General features: G+C 25.5%; 2 protein-coding genes across 2 annotated transcripts in view; both read right to left on the bottom strand.

The window, feature by feature from the left end:
- Nucleotides 1–1064: 1064 nt before the first annotated feature.
- Nucleotides 1065–8433, bottom strand: LOC108689783 (odorant receptor 94a-like). The gene is made up of 4 exons (XM_018196718.1): nt 8123–8433; nt 1602–1803; nt 1386–1541; nt 1065–1121 (listed from the first exon to the last, which is right to left on the bottom strand). The coding sequence occupies exons 1-4, from the start codon at nt 8431–8433 to the stop codon at nt 1065–1067; spliced, it is 726 nt and encodes a 241-aa protein (XP_018052207.1).
- A 3598-nt stretch (nt 8434–12031) lies between these two features.
- The window catches only part of LOC108689782, a 19622-nt gene continuing 11025 nt past the window's right edge, over nt 12032–20628 (bottom strand). Inside the window, 8 exon segments of the mRNA XM_018196717.1 lie at nt 12032–12232; nt 13962–14163; nt 14514–14849; nt 15743–15956; nt 18521–18680; nt 18974–19175; nt 19438–19770; nt 20090–20214. Coding sequence (XP_018052206.1) covers nt 12032–12232; nt 13962–14163; nt 14514–14849; nt 15743–15956; nt 18521–18680; nt 18974–19175; nt 19438–19770; nt 20090–20214 — 1773 coding nt within the window.

Genomic DNA, 20628 nt, shown 5'->3' with positions numbered 1-20628 from the left:
TATATATATATATATAATTATTATGCAATTAATCTCTTAAAAAATACTTTATTTATCTTTTCATTTTTGTTATTCTTACACTTAGATTAATAAATCGACAATGATGTTCTTACTTGTACATATTTAATATCTGTAAGTTGCAATAACTGTTTTGGATTGTTTCCACAATTGAAGAATTGGAATTGAACTATTTTTATATTTAAAAAATTATTTTTACATTCAATTTTCATTATATAGAAGATTTCTCTTGTTATATCAAGATAGAAAACAAATAACAACAGAAAGAAAAGAAAAAGTTCTTCAAAAACTCATAAAATATAAGATAAAATATGAGATGCGACCTTGACAATATGTGTATATATTTTAATACCTACACATATATCTGTCATCGCGCGCGCGCACTGTATAATATGTTTTATTATATTACCTTTTATTGTTCAAAAAGAATCACAATATTCTAACATTAATTCTTACGTTTAACATAATCAGATAAAAGGATCACATCAGATTCTTTAAAGATATGCACTTGTAATATTATAATGCACTTGTAATATTATAATGAAATAGATGAAAATATGCTTTATTCACTACAAGTACTGAAAATCTATAATTTATGTATATTATAGATTTTCAGTACTTATAGTGAATAACGGAACGTAACCTGAACAAGTTCTAAGTTTTTCTTATGTTGCGGAAATATATGCATTAGGCGTTGCCCTTTTGTTGTTTTTTTAATACTATGATTTACTACGATTTTCTTAATTACTTTCTATAAAATAAAATAAATAAAACATTTTATTTAAGATAATACATTTATGTCAGATTGTAACAAAATAAATATAATATATTTTTATAGCATTAAAATATAAAATATGTGTTAGATGATTATGTTAAACTTCAATTTGTTTTTATGTTTCTTCTGATATATAATATAAAAATCATTATCAAATATAAAAAGTTGTGTATACATTTATTTAATACTAAGATATTAACAATAATTAATATTAATTATTTTCATTTTTTAATTATAAAGATAAGTATTTGTTTTACTTATTTCCCAATTTTTAGTATTCTTGCACTCGTACCAATAAATTGTAAACAGAGTACGATGTTTTAAGCAACTGTGAAATATTGAAAAAATAATTAAAATTATTATACATGTAACATAAATATATTATTATATTTAAATTTATTATTAATTTTTTATAAACAAGTTTACAAATTATTTGTAATGATGTATGAAAATACTTTTAAATTCTTTTATCATAAATAAAACAATTTTTATTATTTGAATATATTGTAATTAGAAACACAAGAATTCATTAAATGATAATTCAAAAACTGTTTTAACTACATTAAAATAAAATTTATACTATTATACTGACCGCCACAAAAGAATCCAAATTTATAGTTAGAATATATACAGTAGAAATTTCAATAGGTATTATTACACGCTTCATAATTACTAAGAGACTCTTCTTAATGTTATTGTTTAAAATTGGCCACTCAATATGAAAGATGCTGTCCGTCAGTTGAAGACTCTGTAGAATAATATGTAAAATATTTTATTTAGCGACTTTAATTTATTTTATTTGATATACCTTGAATTTGACTTTGTTTCCAAACCAGCAATAAATAAATATTTGTGTCAGCATGCAACATGTGTACATAATTAATGGAATATGATTTGCGCTCAAAGCCGAATCGGTCAATTGATACAAATTGCAGCAAATTACCATCGTACTTGCCATAAACTGAAATCCGACTATTTTTGTAAATCTCACGTTCACTAATTGAGCATATCTGCAATATAATTTTTGATCGCTATAATACTCATGCATAAAATTAATAATGTATATGTCTTCATAAATGAATTTTATTATTATATACCGCAACATAAAAATTATAAAATATTTGTAAATTAAATTTAAAATTATATAATTATTATAATGACTCAATAATTTAAAAAGTAAATTAAAAAAAAAGGGACTACGAGCCAGAAGTTTGATCTATAAAATTGGTAGATAAATAAAAAATGTCTTAATAAATTAATTATGAAATTTAATAACAACAACAAACGTTTCGATCACAACTCATTATTAATGTTTACAAAATATAATAAACGATAAAAAAACATAACATAAAGTCGATCAAAAATTGAACATATACTTCGCATTGAATAACTATATAATGGTTGTTAACTATATAATGGTCAATAAATTAAGAGGGATCTTCGTCTTGTTAGTTAAATGGAACAGTAACATACATAAAATACATACATTCATCAGAAAAGTAAAAACTTATACTATGAACAGTCGACGACAAAAGAAAATATATTTCGCAATGTCAAGACATCAAACTGTTGGTATCAATAATTAAAGAATCTTCGTCTTGTTAGTAAAATTATATAAAATAAAAAAAGAACGTCGGTATATGATTATGTATTGATGTCCAGAACGAAATATAACAGATTTCATAATTGTAATTGAGAGTTCAGTCCAAAAAAATAATATGAATAAAATGCAATAGACAATGCGATGAGAGAAAAATTGATGTCTCTTATCTTTAATGTTATTAAACAAAATGAAAAAAAATTGATTTTGACAAATTTCTGGCTCGTAGCCCTTTTTTTTAACTTGTAATTAAATTTAAATTAACGTATTTAATAAGATAGTAATGAAAATATCTATTTTAACTAGCAATATGACGGAAGCAATGTGTACAATATTTTAGCGATTATATAAAGTATGTAAGTGTATATATTCTTTTTTGCTTAATTTATAAAATCTTAGTTCTATTTTTTTTTCTTTTTTCCTTTGTAATCGTAAAAAGTACGGATGGAAAAGTAGAAGATAAATATACGATCTCTCTATCATCATTTTATTAAAAAAATACTTTTAAAAGCAATATTAAATAATAAATAATTTTCTGGCATTAATATGGTAACTAACTCTAAAATTCGGTTGTGATGGCGTACACAAAAACCCAGAGTAAATTCATTATTTGAGATATTTTTTAAGCGATATTCCAAGATCTCGAGCTGGCAACATATATGCATTAATAAGCCACATAGGAGAGTATCACAAGCGACATTTACGCTAGCACAATGGAAAGTACTTATCATTTGCTGAGCGTATGTAAAATAATAAGTCATATAAGACGAGTAATTATATGGTACCCATTCTCTATACGTTAATCTTTTGTGTCTAAAATCAGTGAATAACGACATGAGGGCAATGAATGAGCATGTCGTTCCAATCAAGCTCGTATAACGTAATGTGTTATTTCTAGAAAATAATTGAAAAAATTGTTATATACAAGTTCTAAGCTTTAATAATTTAAGTAATTGTACGCATTCATTTTTTATAATAAATAATACACCTACTACATTCTATTACTAGTACTATATACTAGTATATAGTACTATTTTTAATAATACTATAATTAAATTAATAGTACTATAATTAAAAATAATAGTACTATAATTTAATTTCTTTAAATTAACTTATTATTAAATTCACAAATTTGCTATGCAATTTCTCAAATATATTAAATTTCTGATAATAAAATTAAATTTTTAGAACAATTCACAATCTTGAATATTTTTTTCTAAATTTTTCTTTTTATACGTATATACAATATTAAAAGAAACTATAATAGAATAATGTTAAATTAAAAGAATTAAAATTAAGATATTTATTTAAGCTATATATTTACCGTATTATTTTATCGTATTGTCGTTGAATTTTTGTCTCACTCAAATTTAATGGTTTGAATGGCTCTTCAATAAGACAATTAATTAACGCTGCAATCTTCTCATAATTTAACCACACGATAAATATCTTATAACATGCAGCAGATGAAGTCAAAAGCATATTTAAATTATTAGTGAAGTCATAAGGATTATCAACATTTAAAACAATGTCCATAAATTGCCACATTGAAAAAAAATATAACATGCTAATTACATATAACCTGTAAATATTATATATTGTCTGTTTAAACAGAGATGTCCACGAAAATGGTCGAAAGCATCCAGCGACTATAATGATTGTACGTGTCAATTTCAAAATATGCATTATTAATTCTCTTGTTTAATTAAGAAATAAAAATATATATATATAAAATTTAGAATATATAATGTGTGTTGCCAATTTTTCTTAATTCAATAGAAATCTTTGAATAATATACACAACGATACGTTTCTAACTTTAATTTGACAAAATTTCTATCATATGATAAGAAGAATCAAGTAATATTATTTCAAGAGGGTGCACCAACAAATGTCTATAGACATGTGATGTGTTTCTTCGATGGTGATGATATTTCTCGTTTCGATATTTCTTTTACATTTCTTTTACTCTGCACATTTAATATCTGTATTTTTATGTAATATAAATATGTGATACAATAATACTATGATATCAATGCAAGATAGCTAGTAGAATTACTTTTATTTGCAATTCTATTGCATTTTTATTATACAAGAGACATATTATTTTCATTTTTTACATCTAGATGGAGAGCAATTGTAATACAATCAAGATGGGACAATAAATTTTTAAAAGTTTATTAATAAAACATAAAAACGTAATCGCCTTGTACACTTGTCAATATGTAAGATATTTCATTTATTATCTTCAATTTTAGAAGACGAGATATATCGCTCAATATTGATTGTTACAATATATATGAAATAGAAGTAGTTTAAAGCTATGCTTTGTGAGACTATAGTCAAACATTCAGAAGAAAAATTCGAAAAGCTTGACAACGATTAAGTTTTGATAATATTATGTTCTATGCATATGCACAATACATGTGTACTTTTTTTACGGTAATTCCTTTTATATTGTATCACTATTTGTATAAAACAGTATTATACAAAACTCTTCACTAAGATAAGTCATATTTTATCATATTTAGATTGAAATGTGTAAATATAAAATTTATTTATATTATATTAAAGTAGAAAGAATCTGTATAGAATAGTCAAACGTTTATATCGAACACAGATTTTGTATCTTGCACATCCTTTGGTACACAAAAATATATTGAAAATGAAAACGATAAATATACATATTTATATATTTTTTTACAATTACAGTTACAATAATATTTAACATCATTTTAATATCATTATTTCAAAATAATTATCTTATTGCAATTTTGTTACAATTAGAGGAAAGCTCCCTTTCTTATTATGAAATAGGCACCTAATATGAGAGTGATGTTTCTGCTAAATAAATGCTATCTATTAGTTTCGCCATAAATTTATTGCTAGGATTGAAAACTATTTAATAAAAAATTCATTATTAGATCATGCCTGTAGTCACTGTAAAACAAGATTTTAGAATTTATCTTCAAGTTTTATTGAGATGAGATTTAAACCTTGTTTATTATTTAATAAATATCTGGCAATAAATTCTTCATGTATTGATAGAGTAACATCGTAAATAGAAAAATACGAGACATATTGAACTATTTAATTACAGAAGATAGATTTGATGATCGTAAAACCATAAGATGTGGAAATCGTAATATGAGATACTCAGGATATTCCTAATATGAAATAACTCATGCTTCTATATTATAGTAAAAATCGTTGCTAAAGTATAAATGTTATTAATAATAAAAAAGACAACCGGAATGAACGTCGAGTGCCTATATTTGCGATACTTGATTCCAACTATCTGAAAACGAATTCTGATATAATCTATCGCATACTCATTTTTCGCGCATGCTGACTGTGTTTGTTTGTATTTTAGAAACATTAAATAAATTAAAAATTTTTTAATTGTAATACTAATATACTTTGCGTTTTACTATCGATTTCTCGGGACATCTCATAGGAGCACAATTTTTTGCAATTTGTTTACTTTTTACATTTCTTTAATTAAAAAAAAAAATGGAATTAAATTTTATGTAACGTTATTTTAAAGTTTATTAAATTCTCTTCAAAATGATTTATTATTTTTTTAAATTCTGTCTATAGACTTCTAAATTCATTTACTCAAAATGAATTCGGTATCTCATAATAGACGTCTTTCCTCTATATGTTTATATATTAAATTAAGTTTACTTTTTTCTATTTATAAAAGAAAAGAAGTGGTTATGGAATTAATAGGCGGTTATAGAATATTATAATATTTTGTATAGTTTGAGCTGCATATTTGGTGAGTGTCAATATTACTTCTTCATAGTTTGCTTAAACGTTATAGTGTGGCCATTGGTCAGTGGCGTTTACTGCATTGTCAGTTTTGCAGATAGTGTAGACAAGAGTTTTACAAGTATGTACTGCTTATTTAATTTTGAGAAGTATGTTTGTATTAATTATTATTTTGTTTTTTATTTGTTTATTATTTTGTTTTTTGTATTAATTATTAATTTGTATTATTTTGTAATTTAATTTGGAGGCCTTGAATATGGCTTCTAAATGATATAATAGTTAAACTAAATTTTAAACTAAATTAACAAAAAATGAATGCATATATCAGATATGTATAAAATTATACTCTATACTATTAATAGTATTAGTGTTCCATATTCCCCTTTTATTCCATAACCATAATCTTTCTTTATCTTCAATTTTTTATAAATTACATTTTGTATTCTTGAAAAACTTTTACCTCTATAATTGATACATTCTATGGCTAACAAACTTGCACAAAAAGTATTAATGTTACATGAATATTTATTGAGTTATTTCAATAAAACAGTATTCCAAAATCTTCTTCTATTTCTGCATTCTTATTATTCTTGGATTCGTACCAATAGATTATAAACAGAATATGATGTTTTAAGTAACTAAAATAATAAAAACATTTCAGACTATTATAAAAATATTTATACTTATAAATTCGCCAATGTAATTATTTATATATGAAAATTTTATGAGTACTATATTTATAAGCATACTATATTTATAGGCATACTATATTTATAGGCATAATTTTTATTATTTAAACTAATTGTAATTAAATAAACAACAATATAGTTTTATTTGATGTATCTTTATTATTTTAATTATTTTAAGATTAACGCATTAAAATAAATTTTTATACTAACCGCTACGAAGGAATCCAAATTTATAGTCAGAATATGTACAGTAGTAATTTCAATCGGTATCATTGCACGCTTCATAATTATTAAGATGTTTTTTTTAATACTATTTTCTACAACTGACCACTCCATTTGAAAAATACTGTTTGTTAAATGCAAACTCTACAGAAGAAAATGTTTAATACATATATTATTTATTCAACAACTTATTTCATTAATATCCAACAATGTGTTTCATTATAAAGATACCTTTAATTTAACTTTGTTTCCAAACCAACAATAAACAAAAATTTGTATTACCGTGGCACATGTGTACATTATTAACGCAAAATGATCTGCATTTAAAGTTGACTTAGTCAGTTGATACAAATTAGAACATGTTACCATTGTACTTGCCATAAACTGAAATCCAATTATTTGTGTAAATCTTGTATTCACCATCTGAGCAAATCTGCAATCAAATTCGTTTTTAGAAAGTATTGTAATATTATTATATTTTAAGTTAATAAAATTTAATTACTATAACTAATTTTTAATAAATTGTTGCAACAGGAAATTATGAAAAATTATAAAATATATCTAAAATAAACCAAATAAGATATTAATAAAATATTAATTTAGATATTAGTAAAAAATATCTATAATAAGTGCGACAACAGATATCTAAAATCAGTGATAATAAGTTGTTTATCAAAATAGGTTATACATTTAAGAAATTTAAAATTTATTTAATTATTTTAGATTAATGATATAAGAACTAATATTTTTATCTTTGCAATAAATAAAAATAGAAAAATATAATACTTCTATCACAATATTGTTCAATAACTAACACATAAAAGTAACATTAAATAAAATAAATATAGGCTGTTCCATTTCAAAAGACCCACTGAAATATCTCGGAAATACTGTCGTATTTCTAAAATATTTTCAATCAAAAAACTTTCATCTGAAATATTTTTCGATTTAATGCAGTGTTTTCGTGAATTCTTTAAAATGGGACATCCCTATATAATTTTCCATCATTAATATGTATTTGATTAATGTATATTTGATAACTAACTCAAAAATTCGATTGTGGTGGCGTATGCAATAGCCCAGACTAAATTGATTGCATAAATGTTTTTTTAGGCGATACTCCAAAATCTCAATTTGACAACATATGTGCATTAAGAACCCGCACAAGAGAGTATCGCAAGCAACATTTATGGAAGCACCATGGAACGTGCTTAATAGTTGTTGACCATATGTAAGACAAAATTTTATATAAGACGAATAATCGTATGGTATCCATCCTCTGTATGTTAACCTCCTATGTCTGAAGTTAGTGAGCAACGACATCAAAGTCATAAATGTCCATGCTGTCGCAATCATGATCGTGTAGCGCAAAGTATTATTTCTAGAAAGCGACTGAAGAGTTGTTATATATATGTTATTTTTAATACATATAAATACATATAAATTTCAATATTAAGTATTTAAGAATGATTTCATTTTCATTCATTATCACGGAGTATTAATTACGTTGCGATAATAATTAGGCTTTATTTTAATACATTATTAATTGAGTTACACTTTTTGTTATTAAATTATTCACAAATACATGTATGCATTTATTTTAAATATCTTAAATTTTAATTTAAAAATAAATTAAAATCTAGTAATCTTACATAAATTTTTAAAAATATTGCATGTTTAATACTAAATAAAAAAATATTTAGATTTATATTAGTAAAAGCTTAAAATTTATTCTTACAAAAAAATTTATTTACCGTATTATTTTATCATATTGTCGTCGAATTTTTATTTCATCCAAATCTAATGGTTTAAATGGTTCTTCAGTAAGATAATTAATTAATGTAACAATGTTTTTGTAACTTAAAGAGGCGATATAAAACTTATAACACGAAGCTGACATATTTAACATCATATTCAAATTATTAGTGAAATCGTTAGGATTATCAACATTTATAACAATGTCCACTATTTGCGAGAATGTGAAAGTATACATCATGCTAATTACATACAATCTGTAGATGTCGTAAATTATCCATTTAAACAAAGACGTCCACGATTGCGGTCGGAAGCATCCAGTAATCATACAAATTGTACGTGTTAATTTCAGAATGTGCATTATAAACTCTTATTTACTTTTATTTCATTAAAAGAAAGATATGTATCCGTTTACAATTTGTTTTATCAACTATTGTATTGACTAAATGATTATAAAATTTCTTTAACAATTTTAAATATTTTCAAAAGAATAATTTGACAAAATCACTATAGCGTAAAATGAAATTTAATATAATTTGAAGAGAGTACACTAAGAAATATCTAAAAACGGGACTCAATTCTTTGATACAATATTTCCGCCGACGATATTTTCTCGTTTCTTCTGTATATTTAATCCTCAGTACTTATACACTTCCTGCGAATCTATATCTATATACATTCGAATTTCTAATACGACGTTTTCTTTTCCTTGTATCTCGGATTGTAATGCATTTTAATTAATTTTTTTTAAAGCGATTATTTAAAGACTGAAAAGAAAGAATTTTCGAAATGAGAAAATCCAAAAAGAGTCAGAGTCGAAACGTTTGTAATCTTATATTATTAGTCTTTTGTTGTATTTATATCTGGCTCGTTGCCCAACCTTTTATGTTTTAAAAGTCCAAAAATTATACAACAAAAGATATTTTCCAATAAGTAAAAAGAGATTGAGAGGATTAAAACGAATTAAAAAACAAATTTTTTTCAAAATAGTTTAATAAAATAGTTTAATAAAAAAAATTAACGAAAAGAAGTTTTATTAGTGATAAAAAAAAATTAATGATAAATTAATGATGAATTAAAAATTAGTGATAAATTAAGTTGTGAGTTGAATTTTAAGAAACCATAGGCAATTCGTTCTTAAAAAGATTTTTTTTTTTTTTAAGTGGAAATGAATAATCTTTTAGTTTTATTTAAACTAATTATATTACCAATAAACTTTAAATTTTGATAAAAATAAATGAAAAAAGTATTTCTATCATTAGATAAATGAGAAAAAATTTTCTATAGTAAATATTAACATTTTGCAAGAATTACATTATAATACTCTTAGTATTGCCCAATCAACATACAATATTAAAAAAATATTTAAAACATATTTTTTATTTAATATTTATTTAAAGTAAAAAAATTAAATAAATGTTTAAAAAATGTTTTTAAACATTCTGTGCTAATTGGGTAATTAATTAAATTCCTCTCTGTGACATTAAAATTAATTTAAATCATTTTTATGATGTACACTCATAATACAAATTACAAATAATTCAATTGATCACTTTTACTTACATTTTAACTTTTTTTGTGAAATTTTGATTTCTTAACAACTTACCCACATTGGGTTAATATAATCTGAGTACTCCTCAACCGTTGCAGTTCTGTCGCTAATAGCGCACAAAGCTGTTAAAAAAGGGAATTATAGAGAGAGTACACAAGTTTTTCCCCCCCAGCCTCAGCGTCACTATTCAAAACGTATCCAAATATCTAAACTATGAAAATCGGCCCAGGATAACTTAGAAAGGAAAGTTCGCTTATACTGAAGATATCATATCTATATCATCGTAATATATGTAATAGAGTCTGCCAAGAATAATATCAAACTTGTCTAACTGTCTGTAGTGTAATATTTATTGATAGAATTACGTCTATGTGTAATTTTTATTGTAGAAAATGTATTACTTTCATTTCTACATTTAGAGAGAAAGAAAGATAGAGAGACAGAGAGAGAGAGAGAGAGAGAGAGAGAGAGAGAGAGAGAAAGAGAGAGAGAAAGAGAGAGAAAGCAAAGTAATAATATGAAAGAAACGGGAGAATTAACTCTACTCTGCAATCAATATGATATGAGATACAGGTAATCTTCATAATATCTTGATATATGCTATTTATACAGTATTGATGACAATATTTTGTTTATTATCGTTCGCGTCTAGAATATGATGTATCATCCAGTGTTGACTTCTACGCATTATAACCAAACGACGGAGTAATATATTCGAGAAACGCATTTGTAAGACTATATATTGTCAGACAAGAGAAATTTAAAAATTTTAATAATATCTAAATTTCTATGACATAATATTTTTCATATTTACAATGATATAATTAAGTGATAATGGTGTAAGTTTTATTCTATTTAGAATAAAAAATATATACATTTTTTTTTATTAAATTCTTTCTTTCACTATTGTCCTGTACATAAAAATATAAAAATATTATTCAAAATTAAATGTTTCACATTGTGTTACATAGTTTTGTATATTCTGCTATAAAATACAAAAAGATTATTAAAAAAGCAGACACTATTATGTTATTTTGAATCTTAATTAGAAAAATAATAATTATTTACACCTTTATACAGTTAAAAATATTTAATATTTATTACTATTTAGAATACATCTAATACTAATGCATTATAATGAAAATTATGCATTAATGAATAATATTAGCAACTTTTTATTTGCTTTTATATTATTATTCCTGTACTTGGGATAGTAAATTATAAGCAGAATATGATGTTTTAAGCAACTGCAATGATTTTAAATTTCAAATTATATTTAAATTTCAAAATCATTAAAAAAATAATTCAAAATTTATTTTTTTATTATTTTTTAAATTATTGATTCTTGTTCATAATTACTCATTATGGTTTTACTTGTAATATGCATATATGTGATAAAAAATATTTTCTTGAAAATATTACTTTAAAAAAAGTTTTATCACGAGGTAAAAAAGATAGAAATTTTATTATAATGACTATAGTTGATCCACTTTTTGAAATACTTAAATTAAAGTATGTGATTGGAAATTTCTTTTACTTAATGGCTAAGGAAAAGAGCAAAAGATAAAATAAAAGATTGAACGAAAGCAAAAATGAGAGAGTGAATTTGATGAGAGTCATCAAAAAATTGAATAAGCACAAAAAAATCTATACTTCATAATACGCGACGAAATTTTTATACTTTATACTCACCGCTACAAAAGAGTCTAAATTCATGTTAAGAATGTATGCACTGTTAAATTCAATAGGTTTCATTGCGCAAGTCATAATTACCAAAAGACTTTTTTTAGTTTTAAGGTCCAATGCTATCCAGTCTATTTCGAAAATACTATCGACTAGTTGAAGGCTCTATATATTTATAACATATTTTAATATATTACATGTTTTACTTCTAAGCTCTTAATAAAAAATATGTACGATAATTAATACAAAGAGGAGCATTTAAAACAGATCACCTGAATAATTTGCTTGTTTTTAACGATAGAAGAAAAAGTGTCAAACAAAAGTTGCTTGATTTTGAGGAGCACATGTGTCAATAATTGTTCTTGTAGGTGGAGGCGTAAAGGATAGGCAAAGGTCAAATCTGGTTTTTTAAATAGATATATTTTTTTATTTACATTCTGATACAGCATTTTAAGATGAAATTATAATTGAAGGTCATTCAAGATTACGCAAGGTCAATAATGGAAAATAATTGAATGGAAAATAAATTGTTTCGAGACACTCTTCGAACAATTTCGTGTCTTTTCTTCTTATTATGTATACCGCTTAATCGTTCAAATGTATCACGATATGTAAATAAACATTGAAGTTATTTAAACATAACAAGATTAGCTGCAATTGAAAATAAATTGTTTGAAGAATTATTTGATTTTTCGAATATTTCATAATTTATTTATTTGCGTACTTACTATTACAGTGTAAGTGTTCAAAATGATGATTCTGAACGATGCATTTTCTAAAACGTGTCAATACAGATAAGACTGCACGATGAATTTCATTCAGATCAATCGCAATGTAAGCTCTTCTTATATGCTGCTTCGTGTCTTCTCTTGTTATCGGCGCTGTACACTTGTTGTTCTAATTTTTCCCACAAATAAAAATCCATAGGTGTCATCCATAGGTGTTAAATCTGGGGAACGTCCCATCTGTTATTTCCTGTCCGACCAATCCAACGATTTCCAAATTTTTTTTAATAATTCAGTAATAATCCGTGCAAAATGAGCAGGACATCCATCTTGCTAATATCATATTGATTGTCGTATGTTCAGTGGAAGATCTTCTAATAATCTTCTAATAATGGCAATATTTCTGTCAAAATCTGTGTATACTTATGACTATTTAATGTTTCGATAAAATGGGGATCAATTATTTTATCATTAAGAATTCCGGCCCAGACGTTTATAAACTAAGGTCTCTGCCTGTCCACTTCTCTCATCTAATGTGGATTTTCTACTGACCAAGTGCATGTTGCGAAGATTCACTTGTCCATTGTTTATAAAAGTAGCTTCGTTAATAAATAAGATTTTAGTAACAAACATATCATCTTCTTGTAGTGATCATTTACAGAATTGTACACGATTTTGAAAATCATTGCCATAACTCTTGATGAAATAAGATATAGAAGAGGAATATGAAATTTGTTAGAATGGAGTATTTGTAGAATACTTCATCAACTAATTCACGTTCAATTACTTTCCATTATTGACCTTGAGTAATCTTGAATGACCTTTAATTAATAGGTTATTATATTCATTTTAAAATATTCTATCAGAATGTAAGTAAAACACATATCATTCCATTTAAAAAAACAGATTTGACATTTGCCTATCGTTTATGCCTCCACCTACAAAACAATTATTGATCATCACATTATGTGCCCCGAAACCAAGCAACTTTTGTTTGACACTTTTTCTTCTATTGTTAAAAACAAGCGAGTTATTTAGGATCTGTTTTAAATGTTCCTCCCTGTATATGTATAGATACATATAGTACACATAATACACATGTTTATGTACATATGTATATATGTACATGTACATAATAATTTCAAATTCGATAATATTAGTATGCATACCATCAGTTTCAGTTTATTTCCAAACCAACAATAAATGAAAATTTGTACAAGTATGCACAATGTATATGCAAAAAACGCAATAAAATCTACAATTAATTTAGTTCTAGTTAATTGGTACAAATTTGAACAGACTACGAATGTACTTGCTACGAATTGAAATGCGATTGTCCTCGTGAATCTTTTATTAGTTGCATATGCGAATCTGTAAAGAAAATATTTTTATCCCAAGAATTAAAATTAAATATCTTGAAAAAATTAGAATACATAAAAAATAGCTATCATGTAATATTTAATATTAATAGTCAATAGAAGACATAAAATATTAAGATAATAAATTCAATATCGCAATTTAAAGACAAATATGAATATATTGCATAACTATAATAATAAATAGAATGAATAGAAATAATGTTATAATAAAAAAATCCAACTTTTAGGATTTAAAAATATATTAATAAAGAAAAATAAAAAATTTGAGTATTATATTACTAAATTTACAATTACTTATTAAATATTGTACGTTAAGTCTAATAAAATGTTTACAAGACTAACTTGATTATGTGATGATGTTGGCGTACACAATCACGTAGAGTATTCTGACCATTTATAAGACTTTTCAAACGATACTGTAAGATCGTAATTTGACAGCACACATGCAATAACAAACCAACAATGAGACTGTCACAAGCAACGCTAACAAGACACGCGAATATCACGCCTATATATTGATGAACGTATGTGAGACAAAATAGCATGAATGACGAATAATTATATGGTATCCATCCTCTAAATGTTAACTGCCTCTTTTTGAAATTTGTCAGTAACGATATCAAAACATGGCCTGTATAAGTGATTATAATCAGTATTGTATAGCACTTTGCGATGTTCCTAAAAAAATAATTTTGCCTTTATTCAAGAACAAAAATTATTTATCTTTTAATCTCCTAAATCACTGGAAATCACTATGACCCCATCAAAAGTTTGGACTAAATTTTCATCAACTTAAATTTCGAAATAACACCTAATGTTCTATCAGTAGTTTGAGTCTCTAACTACATTACCATGCGGTTGGCACACGTAAAATACGTTAATGAAACCCATTAGATAATTTGTTTTTTAAACCCCAATCAATCTTCAAAATAAATACTTTTTTTGAAACGCCCGCTATTGCAATAACTTTTTTATCGAAATGCAGCATCTGAAAACTTTATTTCTAAAATTTTATTCAAAAATATGAAAAAATAAAAAAGTTGACTTTTTAATTTAAAAAAATCATTTTTCACTAGATTTTCATTTATGAATTTTTTTGACTATTTTAAAATAATGAATTCAGCAAAAAATCAATGTGAATATATATTTTAAAAAAATGTCCCTAATTTTTTTTCCTATATCTATATAAATAAAGTTGTGACAGCCATTTTGTTGACCTCGTGTAATCATTACTTAATTTTCACGAAGTGTGATTATTTAGAGTTAATTGAAAAATATTCTTCTGCCTCTATATATAAAATTTATAAAAAATATATAAATAAATATAAATATACAAATAATTAAATCATACATACATATAATATTTATAATTAATAATATTAAAATGTGGCAAACATCTTCGGAGAAGAATGTTTCAATATTTTAATTTTTTTTAATTTCCTTAATGATATTCCATATTTAAAAAATTAATATAATAATTAGTACTTTCCAAAACTTTATTAGTTTTTCAAATAGTCGCTACTTATAAATTAAATAAAATGTAAATCAAGATAAAATTTGTTTGTACTCACTGTATTATCTTGTCGAATTTTCGTTGAATTTCAATTTCAACAAGTAGCAGTGGTTTAAATGTTCCTTCCGTAAGATTTTGTATTAACTTCGCGAAACTCTCGTGATTCACAAACAGATTGAGTATTTTATAGTTTGCAGCGAACATAGTCAACATTGTGTATAGAGTATTAGTAAAATCATCTGGATTATCAACGTTCAGGATAACATCCATAAATTGTGAGAATGTAAAGCTGTACATGACACTAATTACTAATAATGTATAGGCGTCATATAATGCATGTTTGATAAGAGAAGTCCACGAGAACGGTCGCCAGCATCCAGCGATTGTAAGAATTGCGAATATGAATTTTAGCGAGCTCATATCCTTCAAATAAAATATCTCTAAATATCTGAACGTAGAAAATGCTTCTTTATTTAAAAAATATCCACAATTGCATTAATCTGATATATACAACACATGATCAACTATGTAATTTGTATTATAACGTTTGAAGTGTGCTCCTTTGGTATTTGTGTTGCGTGTTATTGTCGTCAATCACGGATTAGCTGAAGAGATATGGATTTTAAAGCGTCTATAGTTCACGATATTTTTACTGAATTTTCCCCTCGAATATGTAACATCGTAATAGCAAACTTATGTTTTCTGTAAATTGATGTTTTCATGAGAATTTCATTCTTATATCTATATATAGCAATATAAGTTGTTGACAAGAAGAGTTTAGACGTATGAAATTTTGATACATTGTTGTACTCGTCCATTATAAAATATTTTATTCATTGTCACTGTCTGCGACAACTTCAGTCTTCCTCAGTCTGGCGTTCCCTACGTCTTTTTCTCGGTATCTGTATGCATTTTTTATTAAGTATAAACACGGAAAGCAAGATAGCCTCAATTTATTTATTTTTGCAATGTAAATACTGACACATTGAATAATATTTGAATTAGATAGAGGTAATAAACGAAATAATTTATTCCTCATTTCCCTAGGATTTCTTAATTTTACAATGTGTGTATATCTTATTAAATAAATTTGCGAGAATTCTGTAGAAAAATTACAATCAAATTTCGATCGAATGATGACGGTATTTACGATACTAATAACTTTAAAATTTCCATAAATAAATATAAATATTGTCTATATCTATAGACGATGTTTTTTCCACTTATCGATTCCTATTCAATATTCATTATCATCATGTAAAAACGTCATACAGAATCGCTTTTACTAACAGAATTTTTTTTTTATTTCAGGTTCTTAGGGAATCTTTTGTCTGTAGTGTCTTATGCGCCATAATGAGCCAACATAATAAGCTGCTATTTTCATACAAAAATTTTCTATAACAACGAAGTCATACGTGTATACATATAATTAAGTTATATACATATATATTCTTATAAATATATGACTTCACGGTTTCGTTAGTTTAGAAAAACCTTATATTTAACTCTCACATCAGTTACATTACATAGTTAAAAAATAAAATTATTTCAAAACAAAAGTTACATTCAAATTTAATAGTTTAAGTTTTTTTTAATATGATAATTAACTAATGTAGCAACGCTTTTGAAATTTGACGAGATGATAAAAATTTTATGACACTCAAAATATTTAACATCATACAATTCAAATAATTAGTAAAGTCGTTAGGATCATTAACGTTCATCACAAAGGCCATATTATTATTTGTGTGATAATATATAATATATTAATTAATGCTAATTACATCTAATCTGTAAATATTGTAAATTATCAGTTTGAACAAAAATGTCTCCATGATTACGGTTGGAAATAGCGATCATAAAAATTGTACATTTCAATTTCATAATGTGCATAATAGTGTTTGATCAGAAGAAAAAAAAAAAATATATATATATATATATATATATATATATAGAGAGAGAGAGAGAGAGAGAGAGAGAGAGAGAGAGAGAGAAAGAGATTCTGTTAAAACTTTATTTCAAAGATTTAGATATTAAATGTGTAGAAGAAAAGACAGAAAATATCGTCAGCGAAAGTCCTATCAAAGAATTGTATCGTAGGTTTATAAATATCATAATACATCTTGAAATCATATTTTACGATAATAAAGTCACTTTTGAGAGAAGTTAAAATTGTTAAAATGTTCTATATTTATTTATCAGTATCAGACACATTGTATAAATATGTTTCTTTGAAGATCTTAATTTTTTGTATCTTGTAATTTTCTTATCGTATAATATATACTTCAAATTTTTTAAATATTTATGAAATCTAACTCTATATATATTTGAGTACATTTAATAATAGTCTTCAATTTTTATGATAAAAAACAGATAAAAGGCGTAACACAAAAAAATACAGATAAGTAAAACATGTTTATTTATATACGTAATTTTGAGACTTGCAATTGCGCAAGAAACTACGATTACTATCGCAGACATTTTTACACTTAATGTTCCTTGGTACTTATATTTTAAATACTTTTTATCCTTCCTTAGCCATTATCACTATTCTTCTTTTGTTTGTTTAAGTATATTATATACTGAATATGACATCTTAAGAAGCTAAAGAATATATCAATATTTACATTTTTTAACTCAATTGTTTCTTAATAAGCCGGAGGCAAAAGACGCTGAATTCTTAGCTAAATTAGATTCTTGCTATTGTATCGGCTGTAATACTGACAGAATCAGCATCGCAGACAATACGATGACAAGAATTTAATCCATCTAGCAATTCAACAAGAAAACAAATATCATGTGCCGCGCAACTTTGCAGTAGTAAAAAATTTATTTCTAACCTTCACGAATGAATCTAGATTCACCGTAAGAATATGGGCACTAGAAAATTCGATTGGTATCAGAGAGCGATTCATAATCATTATAAGGTTTTCTCTCACTTCTTGATGTGCTGTTATCCAAGCCATTCCGAAAATTTCATCCGAAAATTGAATGCTCTACAATAGAAGTTATCAGAAAAATATAGTTACATATGTAATATTCCTTATTGCAATTATAAGTAATATTTAATATATTAATATAAATGTTAAATTTAAATTTAAAATTATGTTTCTTATTCTACTTTTGATGTGATGCTGGGATTTTGCCAACATTTTTTTATAGATCAGATTCGATATATATATATATCTGTGTGTGTGTGTGTGTGTGTGTGTGTGTGTGTGTGTGTGTGTGTGTGTGTGTGTGTGTGTGTGTGTGTGTGTGTGTGTGTGTGTGTGTATAAAATTAGTACCTTTAATTTCACTTCGTTCCCGCACCAACAATAAATAAGAATTTGCAAACACATACAGATTGTGTATAACATCAGTGGAATATATTTTGAACTTAATGTGGTTTTCGCTAATCGATAAAGATTGGAACATACTACTAGCATACTTGCGATGAATTGAACGGCAATTATAATTCTGAACTTTGCATTTATCGTGTATGCAAATCTAGAAAGAAGAAAAATAATATTATTATCCTTGAAATCATTATTACTGCTCATAACTAATCAAATATTACGATATTTTGAATTGAGTTAAACAATTGTTGTCCAATTAATAAACAAAATTTAACATTCAAACGCGCATGATTGCGAGTAAAAAGCTCTGTGTATACGTATTTGTGCGCGCGCGCGCACTATGTTGGTGCTCGGTATCCGAAGATTGATTAAGAGAAACATTTAAACATATAAAATTCTATACAAAGACTGACTTGTAGATATAATTGTGCTGACGTACACATTCACCCAAGTCGCCTCGATTGCATAAGGATTTTCTCACACGGCACTCTAAGATCTCGATTTGGCAGTAAATATGTAGCAGCAATCCACAAATCATTATATCGCAAGCAACATTCACGATCGATGCAGCCGTTAAGCTCAATAATTGACGAAAGTATGTGAAATAATACACTGTATCGGACCATTCGAAAAGTATCCATTCTCTATACGCTAAATTTCCTTGCCGGAAATCCGTAAGCAAAGATGTTAAATTCATGCAGCCACAGGTTGTCTCAATAAGAACCGTGTAGATTATAGAATTAGTCCTGCAAATGACTATGGAGGCTGAATTAATTCATGATGATTTTGTTTTGTATTTTTCTCCTTTAATTAAAAAGAAAGAAAAAATATATTTCCTACTTCTTTCATAAAATAACAAAAAGATTTTGTTTATTTATTGTTTATTTTATTAATAGAAATCGTATCTTGTATTTGCCGTTTTTTGTCAATTAAATTTAAAAAATGCAAAATAATTATATAAATATGTACGCTAAGATATTTTAGAAACTCTCTCTAATGTAAACAGAGACAATAAAATTAAAATATGCGGATCTTTTTATTCTTTAAATGGAAGCAATTCCTTACCGTATTATGTTATTATATTTTTGTCGAATCTCAATTTCATCTGGTTCCAAAGGTCTAAATGGTTTTTCAATCAATGCGTCAGTTAATATCTCGATATTCTTACGATTTAGCAATAGACTGAGCATCTTGCAGCAAGCGATGACCATGGCTAGCATTATATAAAAAGTATCCGTGAAATCGTCCGCATTATTAACATTCAAGATAATATCCATGAGTTGTGGCAACATGAAAGTGAGCAATAGCAAGCACACAAAAACTGTATATATATTATACATTGTGCGTTTCCATAATGAAGACCAGGAAACTGGTGGCCGGCATCCTGCTACCGTGAGGATTTTCAGTGGAAATTGCATAACTTGCATTTCTTGAAATATTTTTTATTCGCTCTCTAGTTTAAAATAAAACACTTGTTATATATATATATTATATATATGTACTAATGCATATATCTTATACAAGAAACATAATTATGTGATGTAATTATGAAAGATACAGAAAATATTATATGCTTAAGCTATAATTTTTTAAATAAATAAACT

Source organism: Atta colombica, unplaced genomic scaffold, assembly GCF_001594045.1.
Source record: "Atta colombica isolate Treedump-2 unplaced genomic scaffold, Acol1.0 scaffold277, whole genome shotgun sequence".
NCBI lineage: Eukaryota > Metazoa > Arthropoda > Insecta > Hymenoptera > Formicidae > Atta > Atta colombica.
Note: the sequence above shows the minus strand (reverse complement) of the source record. Positions and strands in the feature narration are given on the sequence as shown.